The sequence below is a fragment of the Zeugodacus cucurbitae genome, chromosome 2 (assembly GCF_028554725.1).
Source record: "Zeugodacus cucurbitae isolate PBARC_wt_2022May chromosome 2, idZeuCucr1.2, whole genome shotgun sequence".
Classification (NCBI taxonomy): Eukaryota; Metazoa; Arthropoda; class Insecta; order Diptera; family Tephritidae; genus Zeugodacus; species Zeugodacus cucurbitae.
In genome coordinates this window covers 27,969,384-27,996,100 of record NC_071667.1, presented here as the reverse complement: position 1 = coordinate 27,996,100, position 26,717 = coordinate 27,969,384, and the positions used below count along the sequence as shown (strand labels likewise).

The 26,717-nt window shown below is 31.8% G+C and overlaps 2 protein-coding genes across 4 annotated transcripts in view; one reads left to right on the top strand and one right to left on the bottom strand.

Moving 5' to 3' along the window:
* Positions 1-815: 815 nt before the first annotated feature.
* Positions 816-26,311, bottom strand: LOC105213704 (phosphatidylinositol transfer protein alpha isoform). Of its 3 annotated transcripts, none has more exons than XM_011186724.3 (8): positions 25,610-26,311; positions 7,196-7,226; positions 6,011-6,122; positions 5,747-5,898; positions 4,222-4,299; positions 2,913-3,022; positions 2,574-2,753; positions 816-1,806 (listed from the first exon to the last, which is right to left on the bottom strand). In XM_011186724.3, exons 1-8 carry the CDS (start codon positions 25,624-25,626, stop codon positions 1,668-1,670), a joined length of 819 nt encoding a protein of 272 aa, XP_011185026.1. In that variant the 5' UTR covers positions 25,627-26,311; the 3' UTR covers positions 816-1,667. The 3 variants fall into 3 exon arrangements, with proteins under 3 accessions (XP_011185026.1, XP_011185025.1, XP_054082788.1); XM_011186723.3 differs by lacking the exon at positions 4,222-4,299 and adding an exon at positions 5,126-5,206 and having other exon boundaries at positions 25,610-26,305; XM_054226813.1 differs by lacking the exon at positions 4,222-4,299 and having other exon boundaries at positions 25,610-26,309.
* Positions 12,480-26,717, top strand: part of LOC105213689 (dnaJ homolog subfamily C member 3) — a 107,838-nt gene continuing 93,600 nt past the window's right edge. Inside the window, exon 1 of the mRNA XM_011186694.3 lies at positions 12,480-12,489. The gene's annotated coding sequence lies outside the window, so the exon portion shown is untranslated. The remainder of the gene's footprint in view (positions 12,490-26,717) is intronic.

Below are 26,717 nucleotides of genomic sequence, written 5' to 3'. Positions count from 1 at the left end.
TACTGCTTTGTTGTGGGTCTTTTATGTAGTAGTTTAGAACTAAATCGTGCTGCTTATTTTAAGCTAATTTGTGCTTCATATACTTTGTTATGGCCACTCAATCCATCTGCACCTACCTACCTGCGCTACTGTAAATACACATACACATTCCTTTGGTATTTATTTTTTATTTATTTATATTTTCTCTTTTAGCCTTTTATTTATTTATTTATATACTTTATCAACTGTTTCACTTTAGCTTTTCACTATTTCTATATGTATATAAGTTTCTTTTATCGCAAATATAAGCATATGTTCGTACAATTAAATAACATTTTTTTAGATTTATCATTTCTGTTTTGCTTTAAATTTATAATGGAGTTCGAAGTAATTTAATGATTAATTTAAATTTTAATTAAAATTTATATTTAAGACTTCCCTGCGGCCGTTGCTCTATATTTGCTGCTACTACCTCTACACCATATACTTATTAAAATATCCATTTCGGGAGCAACGCTTACACTTGTCTTTCTTGCGCCCCATCGAAAATTTTCTTCTTCTTTTTTGTTATTTTGTTTTGTTTTGCTTTTTGCTATGATTCGATTAATTTTCAATATATACTATTACTTTACATCTTTGTGTTTGCAACAATAGTTAGATTGACATTATGTGCTGTTGAACTTGAAATGGATGGATAGGAGAGGGGTGTCTCTTGAGAATGCTTAACTGCATGATTTTGTTTCTCATTGAAAATAGTGTCAAATTTAAGTAATTTCTAATCCTTTGTTTATTTCTTCTCATTATTTCTATAACTTTAATCAATTTAATTTAGGTAGTTATGTTTGTTTTTTGTTTTTTCTGGAAATACATACATGTATAGTATTTATATATAAACGCATTAAATTTGTGAATTATACTTAGATATTATTTATTTAAAAATTAACTATTGCATTTATTCTTTTTAATTCTTTATAATAAGTTTCTTTGCTTTTTTATATATGTTATTCAAACGGTATTTCTTCTTAACTTGGTTTAGTCTATTGTTTTTGTTGGTTCACATTTATTTATTTAAGTAGTATATTTCTATTGATTGTGGTTAGTTTTAATTATCAATACGTTTCTGTTGTACGCTTAACTAAGCTAAATGTAATTTCCAAAGCAAATTAGAATACAAGTTATTCTCACACAACTTAAGAATTGAGGTTAAATTGAAATAACTGTGTAAAGTTCATCTTTAAATATGCGTTGCCTTTCATATAACTTGCGCTGCTTAAGTGTCTGCTAAAAAATAACGGCGGCATGTGGTTGCGAGTTTACAAAATATGTACACATTTACATACACTCGTATGTATGTACTGCATGAAAAAATAACTGAACAACTATTGATGATGTCGAATTTGTTGCGTTGCGCTGCGCTTCTGGTTGGTTAAACAGCTATACGATGCACCATCTCGCAAATGCAATCTCCTCACATATGCTAACTCGTCAGCTTTAAGCAATCATATTAATTCAGGTTTTGAGTGGTGCAATTGAGAACGTTTCAGTAGTTATTGGATGCTTACGGAGGTGTTTGGTATCTACTATTTCTGGTTGCTTGCATCTATTGATGTTCTTGTTGTTGAAGGTTTGGTGTTGTTATGTTGTTGTTGCTTTTGTCATACATTTATTTTAAGTTTCGTTTATTTTCTTTAATCACTATCAGCGCGCATACCCCGCACCTCGCCCACCTGACGCTGCCGATCAAGCTCTTCTTTGACCTTCTCCTCAATGGCGCGTATATCCTCCATTGTCAGACCGTGCCAGCGATCCATCCAACAGAACACTTGACTGTAATGTAATGGAAAAGAGCGTGTGAAAATGTGTTTATAATTTTAACAGACTTATTAATATAAACTCGACTGAGTAGTTTATCTAATATAGTTCCTCTTAAAAACTAGCTAAACATATATGTGAAATAAAAATATAATTGCATATATCAAATTAAATACGACAAATTATGTTCTGCACAAATAACTAAATAATTTATTTTCAATAATATAGAAGTACATATGTATGTATATATATACTTAAAAACATACAAAAATATTCGAAACAAATGATTTCAAAACAAAATATTTCCCGAGTGGTTTTTTGTTTAAGTATTCGTCAGAGTTCTAAGACATAACTGCTTACGTCTTGAATATTTGGCTGAAAAAACTTTCAAAATAAATTACAATTTAGCAGAATCCAAACATTACAATATTATATACAATATATTAATATAAATGTAAATGTATATTTTTAGGTTAGATTATTTTTTTGGTTAAGTTAAAAATAAAAAAATACAGTTAAATTAATAAAAAAAAACAATGTTTTCTTCCACTAAAACAATATCAACAACTTCACTTTATAATATGTAAAATTACCTATTATGAATATTATACCTTATGGATTAAAATAATTTCGGACATCTGAATATCCGACTACGTGGATATTTGGTTTTGGTCTCATTATTGAAATTTCAATAGTTGAAATATGCTTACTGATTATGTACATTGTTACGCTTAAATATTATATTATACTATATTAAATATTATTTCAAACTTAATGCTTACCGATGGAAGTTTGTGAATAGTCGTCGTTCTGATTTTTGTATAAAGTTTTCTATTCTTGTCTGCAAGCCAAACCATTTAAATTCGCATGTCACCAATTTGTAGCAAGTCATCACTGGATCGACGTTTTTCTTCCAGTTTGGACCCACCAGCGGGCCGCGACCAGTTTTCTCTGACTTGAATCTGTGGAAGATTGAGAGAATCAAATTGATTTTAATACATTATAATATTAATATTACTTATATTTTTAAGTACTTCTATTATAAAAACAACAAAAATTTAAAATTTAATTCAATCATATATTCCCCTCAAATATACCCTAGAGCTACATTTAATACTCACTTTGTTGGATCCTCAGTGGGTTTGTAATCGGCAGGCAAGACGGTATCATTCGCAATGTCGATATGAACAACTTCGCGTGTTTTAAGTTTCTCAGGTGGCAGTTCATGCACCTAAATGTAGGCAACATAAAAGTTTAAATTAAATTAATATTGTTTATCTGTTTGTATATCTACTGAAAAGCAAGCTTTTTTAAGCAAAAAAAAGGTGAAATATGAAAAACTTTCAGCATGCAATATTTCAAAGCAACTATGTGGTTTTAAATAAAAAATGTATGATACTAAAATCGGTGCGTTAATTAGTTTATCTCTCTTTTCCAAGCAAAAACTGTATAGTTACATAGGCTGCTTAGTCGAGCTACTTGTGAATTATTATTAATGATATTGGATTACACATGCAGACATGTACTGTGTACATATGTTTGATTTATGAGTGCGCGGTTATATAGTAATAATAAATTTGTACAGCATACACACATACATTTGGTACAAACATTTGAAAGTGATTAAATAAATATAGGATCAATGAAAAGGTTGAATTTGCAAAGAACAACGATTATCACTGTACAACATTCCTCTGCAATTGGACCCAACTAATTTTCTCCGGGAGATTAGGACATAAGTAAAAAAAATCGTTCTGCGATTTTTGAATTTAGCTTCCAAAATCGAAATATTTTGATTCGAAGTTCGAAAAATGGATTTTTAAAAATAGTTATTATTACACGATATATTTACTAACAAATCCAAAATATGGATATAGTCTACATTTTCCTCTTATTTTAATGCTGTATATAGTTTTTGGCTCAAGCTTGACCAAAATAAATCTCTCATATATCTTTTTCTTCTAATAGTAATATAACTTTGTGCCAAAATCAGTAAATCGAGAGCATGAAATGTTCGGTTACACCCAAACATAATCCTTCCTTACTTCTTTAATATAATTTTATATTAATCCAATATTGTATATTATAACTTAATAACGACTTAAAAATCGAAAACACTTTGATTTACAAAAATAAACTAAAAGGCAAGGTATTATAATATATATGCATTTGCCAGATATATAGTACTTTTAAATATTTTTTATATACAAGATATGGCAATAGGTGTAGCATGCATGTAAGGAAAAATGTCAATATTTATAGAAAATAAACTCTACAAGGGAACGAATATGTTTTTATAAAAATGTCGTGCATTTTAAAATCAAAAGTGTGGGAATCATCTATGCAACTGAGGCTACAATCAAAAATTATATAGTATGTACCTACATACATATGTACATGTAGGCGGTTGGTAAAGCAAATCCCACTCACATTATTTTGATCTCCAATGTCACCGACATGAAGCGATTCAATGCAAATTACGAAATTCTCTTTCATATAACCGGGATTCTGCGTTGTTTCGCAGTATATGCGCATGCAATTGTTTACTTACAGCAGATATGCATAGACATGCATGTGCGGTTGAGTTGAATGGTTAGATTTGCATTTTGTTTCATTTATTTTTTATTTGAATTGCAAGTGTCGATTGCCATTTTATGTTTCAATAGCATTTAAATTTTGATTGTTAGAGATGCACACGAAATAAACGAACAATCACAATTGTTTGCATATACACACACACACACATATATACACAACAGCAGCACGCACCGTTAGCATTCAACAGGCAATCATTCATGCAGCATTTAGCATTTTTCAGTTGAAGTGTTTCAATTTATTTATTATTGAGTTTTATTTTAAATCCACATTTATTGTTGTCGTTATTTCGAATTGACATTTCATCGTTTGTTGATTGTTAATATGATACCATCGAAAACAACGGCGCAACGGTGCAACGGATGGTTAGATGTCGAGCATCGAATCAGCAACATCAGCATTTATGATGCGTTTATGTTAGCATTTTGTTGTTATTGTTAGTTGCGTTCACGATGGATTTAAAATACAAACACATATATACCACACCAGAACCGCGCAATTTCAAGAATAATTTTATGCGTTGCAAAAGAGAATAAGCGACATTTATTAATTCACCGTCACCAAATGACCAATCAATCAGATACATGACCCCAACATTTTCCCGTATTCGTTAGCGTTATTAAATATTTCACATAATACGTATATATTAAAAACACCACACGTCGCATAAATGTTGCAGGAAAAGAGAGAGAAAAGAGAAAAAACGCATTAGTTAGTTTAAGTCTGGAGGAAAACTTACATTTGGTATATCGCCCGCATCACCTCGTACGTGCATCGAATCTATGGTAATTCTAAAACCGTCTTTCATAAATTTGGGATTCTAAAGTAGATTGGCAAAGTTATGTTGTAAATAAAGAGGCAATAAAAGTAAAAAAATAACAAAAATAACAGATGTCTTCATTAGACAATTCGCTTTAATTTGCTTCATTAAAAAAAAAAAACAAAACTAAGTACAAATTTAGGTGCTTAAGATTATTGGCAAGAACAGCCGAGATCTTAAGTTTAAGCGTTTAATTTTTCACTTTAATCAACTTAAGCTATTCTCACAAATGAGCACAGAAAACTCTGGAAACTTGTATAAACTGAATTAAAGATAAAAGGATTTAGAAGATAAAATTCATACTCGACTGTTAAAAGTATTCTAAAGTTTGAAAGAAGCTTATTATAATCTCATTCAATAAATCGAAATCAGATGTTATAACTAGCCACTTTATAATGTCTCTAAAATAGCACGTATTAACTGTCATGACGGTTTCGCATCAGCCTAAATTTGCATAAATTTAAATTAACTAAACTTGTGCGAAATCTCCTCGCTTTTGCGGCACTAACTCACGCATAAATTTTGCAGTTATGTACATACCGTTATGACCGTTCGACAATACGGATAGGCATTCCATGCCTCTTCGTGTATTTCTAAGGAACCCTTCGGTGCCAACAGTCTTATAAATGCTGGAACTTTTGATGCCAAATGATAGATTTTATATGTATACTGGCCGGCATTGTATTTACCACCTGCAAGGCATTAATTAAAACGTTAACGAACAGTAAATACAGGCAATATGATACAGTTTATGTATGCATGTGCGGTAATTGGCGCATTCGGCGCACAAATATATCTACTTACCCAACAGGGGATAATTATCGAATGGTTCGTTTTTCAGCACCTCAATGCCTTCGCCGCCGCCGGTCTCATTCTTCGATGCTTCCGCAACTGAATAGAGTTGGGCAACTTGATACTGAAAGGATGAACATACACAAATCAAATAAGTATGTATGTAAATGAAATAATTGACGAATGAAGTAATGGAATATGATTAAAAGGAGAAACATGTTCTCGTCGCATTTTATTAGTTTTTGTATGCCATAAACAGAGTCCATGGAACCAAAAAGGTCTGTTTACCCATAATCTGTAATCGCATTTGGGGTGGAGCAACTCAAGTTCTTTGGTCATATTAGGTAATCTCATATACTCCCAAAATATATTTCCAAAGAAAAAGTAAGCGTTGATTAACTCTCAGTGAATGATGACAAGTGTCTGTTTGTAGGAAACTACGAGGGATGGCGGACTTTGTCAGCGTATTTTATGAAGATGTTTCTTATATTTATGAGTAGCGAAGTAAGATAACTATCACTCTCCGTAATGCTATATTTTCGCACGGCTGTAGCCCGATTATAATTCTAGCAGAGTTTACTAAATACAGTTAACTTAGCATATAATTTAATGTCATTCACAGAATATCTGTCATAGCCAAGACCTTTTCCAGAAAAGAACGAAAGGATTAGGTTCATATTTTACGCTGACGTTGGAACCTATGGTCCATAGAGACTCTATCCCCGACTGAAACCACTATTAATGTTCTAACCCGATCTAGACAGGTCCCAATCTCTTAAACAGGATTTTAAGTCTCTCGAACCACACGATGTAGACAAACTTAGATTACCAATTAAAGAATAAAAGCGGAAAAGAGACGCCAATAAAACAGTAAAAAGCCGCGCTCTATTCAGAAATTCAAATGAATTTCCTACGCATGTTGTCAAACACAGCATTGACGCCACACTGGCTCATTGGTTTACTTATGTCAATATTTGTTTTATTAAGAAACTACTTTTTTATCAGCGCGCTGCAAATGACAGCAAAAATCAACGAAAGGTAAATAAGGGGAGAAGATGTAAAAAACCACAAGGATATTAAATTGTAAAAATAACAACGCGAAAGAGTAGTTGGGAATGAGAGATTGGCGATTGGAAAATTTTTTCGAACGAAGTGCCTTCATTGGGACCAGCGCGTATCTGCGTCCTGTTTACTCACCTCTTCCACAGTCAATGGCAAGGTAACGCGGCTGCAATGAAAAAGAGACAAGCGAAGGAGATTAGTAAAAACATATAAGCGTATGAGTATACATATGTATTTGCAAATATTTAAATAGTTAAGTGTATAAATCGGCGTATAGGTATTATATTTATAAATAAATATTGTTGCGAAAAAGTTCTTTAAAAAATTTTAATTCGCATAAATTGTTCACAGATAATTGCGCACTTAATTTGCGCTTTCACAAATTTCTGTTTTATTTTTTGCTTTTAAAGTTATCGCATCATTTTTTAAGCGGATTATACATATGCAACATGCCTACTTACCTACTTATAGTTTTAATACTGCAGAGCGCCTAAATGTATGCAATAAAATAAATATATGTGTCTGTAGATTGTGAATTGTCTTCGTTGAACAAGAAATAAATCGCATGATGATTTCTAACATTTATATCCACTACAATTTGTCAAATTAACATACAAAGACTAACAACCTTAAAGGAACCCATTATGAAGGAACCAAAATCGGATATTGAACCAATAAAAATTGTCCCCTTAAAAATTTTGAAAGAGAGTCGCAAGTCTTATCGTTTATAATATTGTCAGAATTTTTCGTAGCTATTTAATGTCGCAGACAATCAGATACAATAATTGTGCACACTTGCGATATAAGCCATGATACTTCAAACAGAGTTTCTCAAAAATGTAAACCCAGCCTTACTATTGTGTTTTCTAGTATGTATATTGAGATAGATAGCCAATCGTAAAGTAAAATTTTGTTAAAGTTGCCATGACAATTACACTGGCAACCTTACACCATTGGGGGGAAGGTAAAACACAATCTATTAAGTTGAAGTAAAAAATCAAAATATTTTATGCAATAACCCAATAAAATAGCAAATTGCTTGAAAATTCGGAGAACTTCTAGTTTCCTTAAAATTTATGAAATATTCGTAAAAACTACTTTTGTCGCTTTTATTGCACTCAAACAACAATTAATTGAATTTGTTCCTTATCAACTTGTTGTCGCCTTTAATTACACCTGCACACGAACACATATGTATGTATGTATGTTTAAATGTTTGTCTGTGGCTTCAATGTTGCGTGTATGTAGGCAAGAGACAATCTGCATTGTTGTTACTTTTCAATCAACTTTACCAAGATGCAGCAAAGCACAAACAAAATGGAAATTCTAAAACAATTACAGCAGCACAAACAACAATAAGACGTGATGAAAGTTACATATATAAACTATAAAAACGTGTTAATGGCTATATATGAAGGAGTAATGGAAGTGGAAATAGTTGTTATAGTAAATTTTATGGCGAAAAAATAATAGTTAAATGACAAAATAAAGTGTAAAGTGTTCAAAATTAACTGACAAATGTCGGCCTTTATTGGTATATCAAATCTCGAATAATCAATCTAATTCGTTCACCTTATAATATTAGATTGTCAAATAGCTCCATACCGCCTTTTTGTCTTTTGAATTTCGCGGCTATGTATAAAGCGCCACAGAGCTCGTATCTGACAATACTTTACATCTTTGAAAGGTCTTAACATAACCTACAAAACGACGCTATGCATGATTAGTTTGGATATTGCGTTCAACAGTTATAGACGTGTAAACATGGAGCTCACTAACGCCGAAATTCGCGCTATTTTAAAGTTTTCCTTCATTAAAGGCAAGTCCCCTAGAGAAACGTTCCGTGAGATTAATGGTGTTCTGGGGGATGGTACTCTATCACTTCGAATCAAAAACAGTCGTGGTCGAAGGCCGGTGAATCATCTCAAACAGTGGCCAAGCCGGGATTGACGGCCAGGAAGGTTTTGCTGTGTGTTTGGTGGTATTGGAAAGGAACGCTTAATTCTATCATCAACTGCGAACAACTAGACCGCTTGAAGCAGGCGATCGGCCAGAAACGTTCCGAATTGGCCAACAGGAACAACGCCGGACCACACACTTCGTTGATGACTCGTTTAACTCAAAAGAGGCTTGTGAAAAGTGGCTGTCCGAGTTCTTCGCAAATAAGGAGAGGGGTTTCTACGTGGGGGGTATTATGAAGTTGCCGTCTAGATAGAAACAGATTATCGAACGAAACGGCTCATATTTGAAATAAATCCGATCACTGTAACACTTTTTATAAAGGATAAATGTATTGAATAAAGAGCAAAAAAGCGGATATTTGCCAACCTAATATATCCATTAGGAACCAATTAAGAACTTTAAGAACTTTACTCAAAAGCTGTATTTCAGGTGTGGCATCACTTATCGAAAAATTGTCAAAATCGGACTATACCTTTTCAAGACCCGAATATCGAACATGAAGAACTCAGTGCGAAAAATAATTTTTATCGATCATATCGGCAAATCTCTCAGATATTTTAAAGTCTTTCAGAGAAAAAATTTTCTTCTAATGGTGTGTCTCTGTTCGAAAAATGGTTAAAATCGGGTCATAACTTCCCCTGGTCCATATACATAATTATAGATTTTTCAAAAATACGGTGGGCCTTATTCAGTATATATAGGTTAATATGTGAGGTATCTTAGCAAAATTATGTAAGTGAGCGTATGTCTTGGGATATAGTGCACCTTGGTGGTGAAAATAAGTGAAATCGGTTCAGGAATTACCTCAGCCCTCATTTACTATATATGATAATTTTCGTTATCCTATTGGACTTTATGCAGAATATATTTTACAAAACTATATCAATAAATTGCGAGAGTATAAAACGTTCAGTTGCACTCGAACTTAGCCTTTCCTTACTTGTCATTACATGCATTATTACATGCTATAAATTCATATGCAACATGATTTATATACTAATATAATATTTGTTAAATATTAGTTTTATATTTATATATATTCCATTTTAAATCTACTATATTGCATTTCCGTCGCTAAGTCATCAAACGATAATCACTTACTATTTAAAACTTGCATTTATGGGATTATTGCGCTATATAAAAAGTGTGTGCTTTGATATACATTATTATTATGTTACCGATAATGAATAATTTTTAATCACAAGTTTAACGTGCGCCAAAGCAAAGACATAAAATTTAATTTTTCCATCACTTTAAACTGTTCATCATTTTACCATTTTTTAATATCAACAATTCCGCCTACGAAATACAGTTTTTTGTCTCTTGTTTAACTTTATTCTAAGTAATTAAAAATATGTAGCTCCTCTTCGATTTGATCGTTATCTACAACTATACTTTGCTTGTGTTAAAAAAGAAACCGTAAGTCAGTGCCATTGTACTGTTATTTTTTTAATTTACTTACAATTTGCTCCAAATTTTGAAATTTTTTAGGCTTTTTATTTTTATTTTGTTCAGTTTCAATTTGTAGATTACTTTCGAAATCTCTAACTGTGGCAAGGCTGGCTATAAGTGCAAATATATGTATAAATACATAAGTATGTATATGTGTGTGCATAACAACCAACACACATAAGTGTATATGAACAATGTACACTTATCTTGAACCACAAACAAGGCATTCCACTTTTACCACAACCCACAGCCGGCACGTTCGCTGTGAAGTGGCAACGTCACCGTCATCTGCTTGTTGGCTTGTCACCGTCATCTGCTTGTTGGCAGATGGAAATTTTGTTATTTGGTTTTCCCCTTTGTCAGATTGCTATATTTAACTTGTGGTTTGTTTAATTTCTTACTTGCGAAATTGATCTTCAAATAATTTCTTAGTAAATTCGCACGATTTAAGCAATTGAAATTTAATGGGAACTACTTCCCTGCACCATCGTTAACAAGGCATCGTTTGTCCTCCCTCTAAGTCAAGTCTGAGTGGCGGCAAGCAACATGCCTTGCTGTAATATAGGCTCCAACACTATCAGCGCCAACTTACACCCACTTCCATCCATCCACTAGGCTGCTATGCGCAATGCATTGCTCAATGTGAACTCAGTATGACTGTCAAAGCGTTCAATTATTTGAAAATGTTTGCTTAAGTTCGTTATGTATGTAAGTTCGATTGACGTTCAGCTATTGCCTTCTAGGTCAATAAGCTGCTTGCACTTTCTTCTGCTTTCTTTTTCATTGCAATCAGCAGACAGCATCGACATGCTCTGCAGCGTAAGAGCGTAAGCTACACTTACTTTTGCCAATACATGCATACACTTACTGCTATGCGCAGTCGTTTAAGTAGAGGAGGAGAGAGGAGCTTATGCTACTATTTTCCTCTTCTTCTTATTTTCTAAATTAGTTAAATAAGTACTTATGCACTCAATTATTTGCTTAATTTTATTGAGTAAGCTTTAATTGTCTCATTGACTAAGGTAATCGGCTTAGTTCGTTAAATGCTTGTGCAAACACTCCAACAGATCTGCTACGCATACACATACACATACCCAGTCGGAAAATGGTAACATACATATTCAGACAAAACAAACAGAATTAAATATGAGTGCGCTCGAGAGTGTAGTAAACAAAACATTAATTTTCGCCAGCTTCCAGTCATAAGTACTCAATAATGTAGTCTTTGGATGCAACATGCAACGGTGCAATATTGCTAGTGGGCAGTGTACATCATAAATGTCTTCATAAAACTTCATGCCGAGCTTGGACTCGCTAATAGCCTTCTGCATGCAATCAATAAACTGCTAACCTCTTGCCGACGTAACTGCCATGAATGAATGAATGAGAATCAAACCTACTTATATCACAGCATTCCTTACTTCGAATTGGCGCCAGTGATTTTTTCCTGTTTGTTTTTTTTTTCACACAAACAGTGTGGCCACACAACCACCCACCCGCATAGCCACGGTGACAACAAACCAACCGCATAGTAACATAGCAAATACAAATGTATGATAAAGGAGCCAACAACAAAATAAGTGGAAGAATTGAACTGCTGTCAGATGCAAAGACTTTTTAAAAACAATTTGCTCGTTCGTGTTGGCGTCGACTTTGCGGCTGACATGATTGCCAACGTCGTTAACTTTCAGTTAACTCGAACAAAAACAAAAGTTATAAAAAGATAAATTAAAAGACGAGCATACAACAACTAATAAGAATAAGAGCGGAGAGCACAAAGTGAAGATTGTGATACACACATGTAAAATGATGCAGCAAATACTGAGCAAGATGACGCAAAAGCCATGCTTTAATGAAAGCTAAAAAGATCGAAAGATCAGCTTTCTTTATTGAATGAATGAAATATTAATATTGCTTAGACATGTCTACGCTAGTTTAGCTCTAATAAAAGCTACAGAATCTTTATATTCAAATAAACGTCTTCAAATCATTCACAGCTCGATTTGCTGAGTTTTGTTCTCTTACCAGTTCTTGTTTTGTTCAATTTACCAGTGAAAGCAACAGCATTCAATACAATAATAAAATTCAATACATTAAAATCGTACAACCGCTTAATTTAATTTAATATAATTCATTTAATCTAATTTATAAATAAATAAATTGTTTGAATATTTGTCATATAACGATTGGAAGTTAACCCATTCCCTCCCATTGCACTCGCTTGTGTAAAGAAAAAAATCATGTGTTTTTTAACCAAGTGAGTACAATGGGATCAAATGGGTTTTCTGTACCAAATTTTCTGTACCCAAGCGAGTACAATGGGAAAGAATGGGTTAATAACTCTGTTGTTGTTGTTTTATACAACATAACATATGTCTGCCACAATTTTTCGTTATTGCCTACGTACTAAGGGACTACTTGAGTGTCTACAGAATGTACCTAACATTTTACCATTAGATATAGCTTAGCCTATACAAGGTACAGGTGTTATACTGATTAGATAGTTATTTATTGTACTGATAATACATAGTACAATTTAGTTGCTCTACACTTTAAATTAGAATTTATAAAATATATATTGCCATATCTTTTGTAAGTAATAACTGCGTATTATCAGTTAAAACCTTTGTAAATCTAGTCACCATATGTCCATCACTAATGGGAAAAGTTTCATAAACCAAACTATCCTTACATTTATAATTATTACTATTATAAATTAATTGAATTATTAGAAAGAAATCATAGAATATCAGTACCGACATTCGAGCAAGTTCAAATAAATGTATTCGTGTTTAGAAGCAAGAATTAATCGTGTGGGACTTACTTAAATATATATGATGTGTATGACACGACATGCAAATATTTTCATTTAACTAATTGAAGCATACAAAATTTCTTCCACACGCATATGGAAGTCGATAAAATGCTACAGTCATGATAAAAAAATGTGTAGAGTCGCCGAATCATATGCAATAACTTTAATTTTTCAAAATTTACGAATTATTTATTAAAGTATGGCAAACTATATTTTGATGAAAAATCTTCTGATAAAATTTTTAATAGTTTTAGTCTCCATATTTCATTAGAAATTCTTTTTTGTGAAAATTTTTGTTGTGATACTGTACATACTTGCATGTATACGTATTAGTACAGCACACATTTGCATATGTATCATCTAAATATGGATACTTTGTACGTTGCACTTTGAATAACTAATTGACATTTGTCTAAAATAATCAAAAACGAAATAAACTAATTTAAATAATTAGTAATGTACGCGATGGTGGAATAAAATGTCGGAAAACAAATTACTATTTTTGAACGGCTACAAGTAGCAGTGGCTATGAACGTAACTTTTTAATTATCTTTGATATACATACATACAAATGTAGGGAAATTAATATGATCTATATTTAAAAAAAATATAATAAAAATATTGAAAATTTTTATAACACTTTTGTATAATTGTATAAAAACTCGTGGTAACCCTTTGGATATTTACAAATAATTAAAATTTTAATACATTATTACGTGTACTAAAAGAATATCAACACGCTTCCAAAAATAACAAGTAAGGAAAGGCTAAGTCCGTGTGCAATCGAACATTTTATACTCTCGCAATTTATTGATATATTCTTATTAAGATAACACACAATTTGACCCATATATTCGGCATAAAGTCTAATAGAAAAACCAAAATCATCAATATAGTATATAGGCTGAGGTAATTCCTGAACCGATTACACTCATTTTCATCACCAACTTACATTATATCTGAAAGTATATGCTCACCTAATTTGGCTAAGATATTTCACATACTAACCAATTTATAATTAGCTATATGAGAGCTAGGAGAAGTTATGGCCCTATTTTAACCATTTCTGGTACAGAGACTCACTATTATAAGAAAAAGATTTCCTCTGTATTAAATTGAGATATCTGAGAAATTTACCGATATTTTCGGTGAAAATTACCATAAGGCACTGAGTTCTTCATATTCGATATCCGGAGCATTGAAAAGTTAAAGTCCGATTTCGACAATTGTTTCACAAGTGATGCCACGGATCATATACAGTATTTGTGTAAACTTTTATTTCGCTATCTTCATTGGTTCCTTATGTATATCTTGTAAAGTGAAGGAATCAGATGGACTTCAAAAATGAGTTATATGGAAAATCGTCGTGGTTGTGAAGCGATTTCATCCATTTTCCACACGTGTCATCAGTGTATCAAGAAAATATTATATACCGAATTTCATTGAAATCTGTCGAGTAGTTCCTGAGATATGGTTTTGACCCATATAAGTGGGCGATACTACGCCCATTTGCTATTTTGTAACAAGATCTGAGTGCAGCTTCTTTCTGCTATTTCTTCTGTAAAATTTAGTGTTTCTGACGATTTTCGTTAGTGAGTTAACACAATTTTAGAAAATTTTCAAACTAACCTTTGTATTGGAGGTGGGCGTGGTTATTATTCGATTTTTTCATTTTTGGACTGTATTAATAAGTGGCTAAAAGAAACGCCTGCAGAGAATTTGATTTATAGCTTTTTGCTTTAGTTTGCGAGATATAACAAATAACCGATGTGGGGGCGGGGCTACGCCCACTTACCAAAAAAAATTACATCCAAATATGCCCCTTACTAGTACGATCCTTTATTCCAAATTTTACTTTTATAACTTTATTTAAGGGGTTATATACAGTTAGAATTTTCAAAAAATCGATTTTTTTTTATTTCATTTTCTTAATGTACCTACATATATTTAAGAATACACACAGAAAATTTCATATCGTTCCGGTGAATATTTTCAAAGTTACAAGCAAATGAAAAATTTGAAAAGGCGTTTCAGAGTGCTTTTAAGTACAAGGTCCAAACTTTAAACGCGTTTTTCTCAAAATGGTGTTTTCAAAGTCGGTGACCAACATTACTCGAAAACGGCTAGACCGATTAGTCTCAAATTTTAACACGACCTTCTTAAATATATTATAATTAATCGTAGATTTTTTCTCTCCGATAAATATTTTTTTTTTATAAACAATTTAAGACCGAAATTTCGGTGAAAAATCGATTTTTTTTATTTTGCTTATTCCTTCGATTAATTACTAGATTTAACATTATTTTAACGAAATCTGTTTGGTTTTTTAATTTCGGATGATCCAGTTCCGAGATATAGTGGTCACCGCAAAACGTCTTTTTTGAGAGGAGCTCCTGGAGATCAGCTGTATCTCTTTTTCAAATAAATATTTTTACTAAAACTAAGTCTTAAAATACAGTTAAAAGATACCATAATATGTGTATAAATTTTTGGATCAATAAATTAAAAAGTTTTCTCAGAAAAAATTCTGGAAAATTCACTTTTTTCGGCCGTCTAACTGTATATAACCCCTTAAAGCTTAGTTATGACACTTTATGTGTTTTCGGTTTTCGCCATTTTGTGGGCGTGACTTTGCAATTTTCGAAAGCAACCCTCTCACGGTCCAAAGGAACATGCGTGCTAAGTTTCGTCAAGATATCTCAATTTTTACTCAAGTTATATGTTGCACGGAAGGACGGACGGACAGACTGAGATTCGGATTTTGACTCGTCTCGTCGCCATGTTCAGGTTAGTTTTATGAATTACAAACAACCGTTATGTGAACAAAACTATAATACTCTCTTAGCAACTTTTGTTGCGAGAGTATAAAAAAGTACAAAAAGTAATTAATTTCAATATAATGAATTCTGAGAAGCTCTAAATGGTGAACATTTGTGACCTTAGACTTATATTTCTCAATTTGAATATTTTGTATATCCTCTACAAGACTTTTACAATGCGATACCGTTACTTAAAAAAGAGTTACCAGAGGAATGTTTATTGAGGGTATAAACATTCTCTATAGACAAAGATTACCACATTGACGTCACATCCATGGAATATTATTTTATTAATTACTGTATATAAAGATTTTCATATTTGCATTGGAAGAAAGATTAATGCGTGAGTAATTGGGTGCGTAATTGTTCTTCGGAATTATTATATTTGTGGGCCCACGATGATAATGACTTCGTATATCGTGGTTTTGAGGCCACATTACATTTTTGTTAAAGTACATTTTACTGAACAATTTTTACTCATACATACGTGGTATTTTCCCAGAAAATATAAATGCATAAATAATGTAAAATTTCACGCACTTATCAATTGTTACTGAATTTTTCGCTCAATTTGTGCTGTGCTGATAAATCAATAAGCCGCCTTAAAAAACCGTACATATGTATGTATGTATATTCTTAATGGCCTGTAAGGCCTAGGTTAGGATTGAACAAAAATCTATTTAATTTGGCTTTATATATAATTTAGGGTCCCAAAAATTTGTATTAAATTGATAAAATAGTGAAAAAGACTTAACTCGTCTATCTTTTTAAAAATTGTTTTCTTCACAGTTGCATTATCTTGAAATGTCTTACCATTTTTTAGATAATCAAATATAAGTCTATTACTATTGCCTGAAAACTATCAACCATATTAGGGCTCTTAAAATTATTCGATTAGCCTGAAAATCGATTATTCGAATATCCGGTTTGTAACCGCTCGTACGAATATTAACCGGTTAGTACTATTCGATTAGTCGCAATGTTACGACTATTCGAATAGTCGTTCTACTGCGGTTATTCGAATAGTTATACTGTCACTATTCGAATAAATGAAAATTGTTTGAAATCCAAGCAGCCTCTGATTTTTGTTTGTTTTTACTTGTGAAAATGTCAATTATGCGCATTTTTCCAGAGTTTCACATTTTTCAATAAAAATAGAAATTTAATGAACTTACACTATTCGAATAGTCGACAACGAACGGTTAACCGGATAGTCGAAAATGAGCGGTTAATCGAATAGTCGATGACTGACGACTAACCGAATATTGCAAACCGAATATTATTATTTAAATAATGCCCTATTCGGTTAATTCGGTTAGTCGATTAGTCGAATACCAAGAGCTCTATTCCATATTCTCAATGTTAGGCAAACTCGAATATTATATTATTACGTTCAAATGAAATTTGGAAAAAAATTGAGCACTACAACTAAGAATTATGGGCACCATTTGAGCAAAAACATATGGACCTTCAGACTTTGAGACTTTACTTATTATAAATTTTTAATAAATTGACTAATAAAATCAATTATTAATTATACAATAAAAAGGTTATAAGACCATGTCACGTTTTTATTGAATAATAAAAATAAAAAAAACGATAAGAAGTTACTAAAATCAAATGTGCGAAGTCTAAAGCGTTTCTATAAATACCTTCTGATACACGAGTCTACCTTGAAAGGTTCAAATTTCGTTATTTTATTACAAAAGGAAGGCACAAAAAAAAAGTAAGGCAATAACCTGTCCTACGTCGAATAAAATTATCATTAATATTTAATATGAAATATACATAAATACATAAACAGTTTCAAACTTTGCAAAAACTTTGCGATACACTTCATTTAATATATAGCATGCATCCGTTCGCACTTCATACAAATTATGTCTGTATGTACATATGTATTATGTATTTTAGTGTTTTTTGTTATCTTTATTAAAACAATCTTCTGTTAAAAACTAGATTCGCACAATTGTTGCTATCGTTTTCGCATTTTGCCGACTTTAAGTGCATACAGTACGTGACAAAGCTATGTACACCGACTGCATTACTTTAACCTTATTACTTTTAAAACTATTGAGTATCAGAAGACGCTGCGATTTTTTCACTCCTGGACATTAAATTAAGACAATGAAATTTAGTTAATAAATTTTATCAAACAAAAATAGTTGTTTTTGTTTCGTCTTTGTTTTAAATACCAGTGCCTTCGAAAATCAGTATATCCAATCTACCAATTCTGACCTTGAGATACTATAGTTAACTAGCGTAAAATGACGCCTCAAACTGTACCGTTAATTTAATGCGTACGAATTTCTGCTAAACTGAAATTATAATCTATTTATACAATCTGGACCGAATCATTGAATCCGTTTCTATTGAAAAATGGTTCAATTCCATTGAAAAATTTTACATCGAAATAATTGAAACCGTATCGAAAATAAAATTTAAGATCACATTGAACTCACTTACCGACTCGAAAAAATACATTCCGCGCTTAATAGATGTCGCTAATTACGAAATCATTGAATTAGCAAAATCGAAAATTTTCATCGAGATCTATCCGTTGGTGAGTGAGTTACGGAAATTTAAAAGAAATGAATTATTTGGAAGTTTTTATGTCAACAATTAGTGATGTCGGACTAAATCATATTTTAAATGGGTATTTTAGAGACAAGAGACAAGAACAGTCTAACAAAAATACATTTAAGGTGTTTAAAAGCGATATAAAGGCAATCAGCTGGCACCATCAGGTCATTGCGCCAGCACGCTGGTGTAGTATATTGGGCGCTTTACTGCCTTCCCTAAATAAAAGCGGGCGCGGCAAATTACTGTCAAAATATTCTCAAGCCCATACAATTTATATGGCGCATACCTAAATAACGCGACGGCGACGCTGAGCTGTTGAAAATTTCGATTTTGACAGAGCGTTCCGAAGTAAAGTTGGCTGCGTAAAAACGAAGTTTCTCTGTACAATAAAATTTCACAACAACAATTCAAGTAAACATTTTGATATTCGACGTAAAGATGCCGCTTTTATTTAGAAATGAAGCATCGACGTTAACGCTGAGCGGTAAAAAACGTTCCGCCAACGCTGTTATTTAGGGAAGGCAGTTAGGCTAATAAATACTTTTTGGGAAGAAATTTCACAATAGTTAAGCGGTGTAGGCTCTCCAATCCAGGACAAAACTGGATGAATGAAAATGTGTAGAGGTATCGCGTGAATATATTATGAATTATTTATAGTGTGAAACTGATTTTATAGATAAAAGATAACAAAAACATACAAGGCATATCTAAAACAACGAGTGGACTCTTCATTCAAGTAAATTTAAGTTTTAGTTTTAAATTTTGTTTAAGGAAACAAAAAGCACAGACAACTTAGTTTATCAAATTTGTCGATAAAGGTCGATAGTTTTACGTTCTCACTTTTTGGTAAACCAGTTTATCGAGGAAATAAATGATTGCATGGAAATTTTCGATCGAAATCGAATTCGGTGCTGATTCAATGATTAGGCCCATTATTCATATCCAAGTTTTTGCTTAAGCAACAAATTTATATTGGATTTAAATTAAAACCTTATGCGTTTGAATATTTTTGCCGAATACTGTGTGTGATGGACACGCACGCAAAGATATGCAAAAAACCGGTATTTATCAGCGGTCTTACTCACTTGGATAATACTTATTAAAAGCAACCAAAACGAGAGAAATGACGGCAGCATACGGCAACATGCGATGGAGCAAAGGTGGCAATCGACAACAACAATGTGCCGGAATAGGAAATAAATAACGCGATATATGAAAAGATTTTTGCAATGGACATTTCCTTATGGATGCAATTATATTTAATAAATTTGAACTTTGAAAGAAATGGTTTATGAGAAAAGATTGAGATAAAGTATGTAAATGGTAACAGCTGATGTTAACATTATTTTGTAGCAAATGTCATCAACACACGAAAATTAACTGCTAAACCCAATGGAAATTTTGCAATATTTTATTGTTTAATTATTAATTATTTGTGATCAAACGGAGTTTGAGAAGTAGTAAGTCGAGTATGTGGTAACACAATTTCACAGCGTGCGCTTTGTATCTAAAAGTCGCATCTAAACAAATCGTATAAATTGTATCTAAAAACAAAAAAAAATATATAAAAAAATACTTAAGTACAAATGTACATACGTATGTATATGCATACATAAATCAAGTATGCCTCACATATGTATAAATATAATCATTTTTAAATGTATACGCATGTATAAGTAAGTATACATATATGTTTGCAAGTATTATTGCGAACTGTGCACCAATTAAAAAGCTCTTCGGCGCTTGGTAAATATTTACATTTTTTGTTTCGACAATTTATTTTTGAAAATACCATATTGAAAGCATAAAAATGTATGTACATATATATGTAGAATATGTGCATTATTGCTTGATCAAAATTGTATATGCATAGTGCTGAATTTGTATAAAGTACACACAAATCAACTTAAATAGACTAAATAATAATGAGGAGTAAAATGAAACCGCCGTTTGTGGTCGTCACGCTTGCAAATAATCGCGTAATATCAAAATGAGTTAAAATGATTTCAGCTGATGTTTACTCACTATGTGCGCACTTGTGTGTGTATTTGCATATTTACATCAGAGTATATATGTATGTATCTTCATACATACATATAAAATATTTCCAAGCATTCACCCCCCTTCCGTCTAAATTTGCCGTGAATCAGTGCACAATTTTGGAGATTTTCAAATCTAATGAAGCAGAAAATACAACAATCACAAACTAACGGCGACCAATTGACCCGCCAAGTTAACGATTGAGGTCACATCAAGGGTAACTACGCTAAGCGATTTCAACCAGCAAAATGTTATTCGATATGAGTATTTTGGAAAAAAATTTTTGCGGTTATTATGTGTACAATTATGGAATATACATATTATTGCAATTAGGGAGAGTGAAAGAATGGGACTTAAAATTGATGTTTCATAAATATAGGTGCATATATCAAAATAATAATTCACCGGCCTTGACCAATTGGCGTTCGTTGAAACGATTTAATAAATATATATATAAACTTGAAATTAATTACGTACGGGTATATACGCTAAATATAAAAAAACAATAATATGTATAACCTATTTTTGATTTGCATTTTGGATAAACAAATGGCTTAGTGCCTTTTTTGATTTGTTGACCTTATGACCATTGTTTTTCTTCGTATAAAACACTTAGACTGTTCACGGTAAGGTGGTTATCCGGTTATGTGAGTATTAGATTAAAAATAACCTCTATGCTCCGTGAACATCCTATGTATGGTTATTTGCTTATTTTTACACAAACAGCTGTTCATTGTTTACAATTTTAGTTCAATGAAATTCCCACTTATAAAATGCCTAAACTAAGTTTAAAAAGCAAAATAATCGAATTTAAAATAAGTTCTGCTATTCAGGAAATGGACTTTATTGAAGGTATGTGCTTATTAAATAATCCGAATTTTAAGGCATTTCTGTATTTCTGTAGACACTAAAATTGGAGTATAAATAAATGACAAAAAATGTTTATTTATTTTGTACTTTATGATTCTTACTTACTTTGATGATTTTTGATAATTTCAATGATTTTTGATGCTTTGTGATGCTTTTCGAAGCTTTTTATTTCGGTTTTAATTTGCCGATTGTAAACAAAAAACAGCTGCTAATAGCAGATTTTCCAATAAGAAAATCTAAATGGAAATGCCATTCGCTTTGTTTTATTTATTTTTTGTGCTGCCATTTAGTAAAATTCCAACGACTTTCTAACACTGGAAATAAGCAAACAACCACATAATCTGTAAACAAGGGCCTAGGTTGGTCAAAGTTGGTTATTTTGTCATACCGCATTTTGTTGTTGTTTACTTAATCACATAACCACATAACCCGATAACCACCTTATTGTGAACAGCCTAACTTATATATCCTGCTGTCTCGTTTGTTGCTGGTTATTTGACAACCGGAATAACTTTAATAAATTCGTTTTGGCCTTACTTGCTTTAAGCAAATTATATATCTATCGTTTGTTGCTGTCGCAAAGGCAGAAAATATAACACACTTTTTTTTGGAAATGAAATAAACCCTAAATTTGTGAGAATTTGATAAGCTTCCATTTATGATGGGCAGTATCACGTTTTCAGAACTTTTGTGGATAACACATTTCGTCGAATTCTGAAATTGAAAAACTCGAAATCTAAAAAAACACTCGATATCATTGATAATTTAGCAGCGAATTTCGAATCGAAACAAACTTATGAACTCATATTCCAACAATGTATGCTCTAATAAGAAGCATCTGCAAAGCAAATTTTCAATAATTCAGTTTTTAGTGTCTGAAGCATTGCATAAATTGATTCGATTAGTCAAACATTTGTGTGTATTGCCCCTCCTCGCACCACAGTCCATTGACGAGCTCAACAAATATCCGCAATCAATTGCAACTTTATAAAGAATAGTCAACTGATAATTGAATCTAAATTCCAAACAGAAAAACTGCAAACGATGAGAAATAAAAATAGGAGGAAGAGAAGGCGGAAGGCAAAGTGTCGCAATGATAGGCATAAATTTTGACATTAAAAAAGCATAAAAAGCTGAAATGACGATTGGCGTCGCTGATATGGCAGCAGTTAAAATTGTGCGGCGTGGCAAAAACAACCAACACCAACAATAAATAAATGAGTGTGAAATGGTTTTTCATTCATTATTGCAATGTTGTTTTTTTTTGTCTCTGCGCCAAATATACAACTGCCTGTTCTATGTATCTCTGCGATAGACATATACTTGTGTATGTATCAGGAAATACAAAAAGGTGCCAATAATGCAGTATACGAAATTATTGCCCAAATGTGGTTCATTGTAACCCATAATGCCTATAGGTCACTTAGTTGCAAACTTTCATATACATACATATATTGACATTAGGATGTAAGTTTTCTTTTCAAATTTTGTTTCACTTTTAGTTATAAATTTACATATTTGAAAACCAAATATAGATAAGTGAAGATCTAACTTTAACTATAAAAATTAAAATATTTTACTATTTAATCAATTGTATTCATTTTTTTACGTTATTTACTATTTCTTATTTTAAAGTAAATTCATTTCATTAGAGATTCAGCTACCCCTATTATTTAACATTTTAGGTCGACATATGTGTATTTTTTTACTGTTGATTGATAAACCGACTGTTTCGTCAAGTGATAGCATATATAGTGTGGATAGTGCTGGGAAACGTTTGCTTTGCTTACGCTTATATTTTTTAATTCACCTTAATTAAGGGGGTTAAATAGAAAAAATAATAGTAATTGGAGAATATTAAAATTGCAAATTTAAAAAATTTAATAAAATTGTCAGATTATCAAAACTAATGAAATTAATAGTGATATTTAAATATCAACAAAATTTGTGTTAAAAGACTATTATTGTTATAATGGTTATTTACTAAGATTTTGGAAGATACCTCAATATGACTTCTCTGTTTCAGAATAATTGCAGAAACCTTTACTTTATATTACTTCCCGAGGTGATGCATTCTTGGCCGATGAATATCGCGAACCTTAAGTACTATCAAATGTTGAGGCAGATAACAGATAAAACCATTACATAAATTTTTATGCTCAGAATCAGTATATTTGATCCATCGGTGAGGAAAAACTAACATACAATAAATATTAATTTTATCTTTAAATATCGAAATATAACCGCTAAATGACGGCATAGAAAAACAATTTTTTTTTTGTTAGTACCTTGATGAAAAAGTGCCTACAAATCAGCTGATTAATGGTTAATAAATGCTATCAATAAAATATGATTAATACAATCACTGAAGCGATTATGACCAATCACATACCGCCAGCAGGCAAACAAAAAGCATTGGAAACACCGTAGATAGCGGCTGAAGTGTGGATAATCCGACCATGAGGGTGAGGGAAATTGAAAGACAATTAAAAAAGCAAAAACTGTATTTGGAGAAGATATTTAAAATTAATTTCAAAAAATATTAAGCTCTAAAAATTTATTGTATGATTCAAGAAAGAAAGTTGAGCTGTGTAGCGAATACTAAAATAGCAAATGTTGAGCACAAAAGATTTTAAATAAATAGCATAATTATAAAAAAGGTAAACAGGTAATTACAACACCGGCTTTAGCACTGACTCACTCATATTGCTTCTGAACAATAATATTTCATTGTGTTAGTTGCACTGACAGAAAATGTTTAGGATATGTTTATGAATATGAATCATACTTCAGATTTTTAAACTAATCTAATATTTTTAAGGATAAGTGTTTTCAACAAATTATTATTACAATTTTTAAATAACAGTTATAAATTGGATATGTAGAGACTACATCTCTGTAAGATATTGGATATTGGAAACAATATCATACAACACCTTATGTGTATTTTTAATAATGTGCATACATACATACAAGGGTTTCACAGGAAAATCGATCTTTATTGCCTCTACAACATCTCTAGAATAATGCCATAAAATTTAAAGACGACTCGATTGATAGTTTTGGAGTCACTTTATTACCGAGATGTTCTCAAATATGACGCCACAATTGAAGAGTTGTTTATTATTTTCCTTCAAAAAATCTGTAATTTCTTTTTTAAAAGAAAAGTTTGAACGAAATATTTTATTTTAATATTTTAACAAAAATTTTGAAAATAGGCCCTTCTTCTGGGCGAATAACACGTAACCCCTCAATAGAGAAAATATATAAAAACTAGTGGTATGCAAACAAATAGAATAGGGATGTACTGATTTTTTTCATATCTTACACATATAAAGTGTTCCAACAAATAATCATGCTTTAAAATAAATATCATACTCTTGTGTAATATGTTACGAAAAAAAGTGTGCCTAAGAAATGCTCTACATGTTATTTTATCTTATTTGGAAAAATTAAAACCTTGAATGGTTCAAATTATTGAATTTTTACTGTGGTTCCATAAAAATCCATAGCAGCAACGAAAATAAAACTCTCAAACCGCTGTCATCAACGACAGCAGAGTCTCGCTGCGCAGCAACTACATATCCGCTTTGGTACAGGCAGCGCTGTCAACGCTCATTTTAAGTGCGGGTAAAAATCGATTTGTCACATTTGGAATGGCGATTGCAGTAAAAGTATTTTTATTACATTTTTTTAACTAGGACCTAATTACCAAAGAGTTATATCTCTAAAAGTATTATCATATTATTTATAATGTTGTCATGCAAAATCTCCCCGAAACTCTGGAGACGTTGACACATCGATGGCGCTCACAGAATTACATTTAACATTAAACAGAATGTCTTTTTCATGGTCAATATCGCATGTATTTAATGGTGGGGCGTGCGTGTAATACAATTGACACTTTTAACTTATGTCGCTGGAATAGCCAGTGATAAAAAGAAAAGCTTATTTGTATAATTTAATGTTATATATTATCACATAAAGAGGTTAAGTTTGGATACTTACTATTCTTTGATCAACATTTTCGTTTATTCTCGTATATCGTTGTTCTAGCTGCTGTTGTATTTATAAGTTTTACTTGTGCAGTCAAAGTAATTCACTGATTTTCTTATAATTGTTAACACTTAAGAATTAATATTCTTCAACACTTGTATTAATACTTTTTTTACTTTGTTAGGTTTTGTTTTGTTTCTTTCACAGCTATTTCCGAAAGTAAAGGGAGAACGGAGCGGCTTGCGCCAATTAGATAGTCGTCTGCGAGAATGAATTTATGGTGGAGAGCTATCGTTGTCAGCCGGCGTAGCAGTTAACTTTGGCATTGACGCAGGCAGAACATACAGAAAATTCTCACAATATCACAATTTTTCTGATTTATTTTGCGCTCCTCACTAAAAAATTACACTTTATCTTCCTTTAATAAAGTTTATTTTTTATATTGCACTATTGATCTGATTATGAATGTTAAAACATGAAATTCTATCAAAAAAAATTCCACAGACGGACTGAGATATATTTTATTTGATAAGTTTCGGACACGCGTGCAAATCTTTTGATGAATTATGCACTTTTCTAATTTTTTGTCTTCAAACAAGTGTACACGGCAGAAGCAAAAATGTCAGATAAAACCGAGAGAATCTGCAAGGATTGATGAATTTAAATTTTCACTTTCGCTCCACCTTCGCAACTTTTTGCTTCTGTTGGAGACAGTTGAAGACTTGACGGCGCTGTCAATAAATGATTTGGCGAATGACACGTGAACCAGTGTTGTATGCGAGGGTACCGACCACTTACAACAATTGCAATACGTTTATTTTCAAATAAATTGTATTACTTTGATATAAATCTCACTTTCTATCAATAACAATTCGATTCAAATGAACAGCAGAATTAGTTCTTTAAGTGGAGAGAACAATTTGACAATTGAATAATTCCAATAAGAACAGAGTAAATTTATTAGGGTTGTTTTTTCTTTTGTCGTGCTTGCTGCCGCAATACTGAATGCAGCAGAATTAACGATAGTTATCTCTTTTCAACTCACTAACAAGAACGAAAGCGTGAAGAGTACAATAAATGTTGGCAACGCGACATTTGACAAAGTGAATGCAGCATGAAG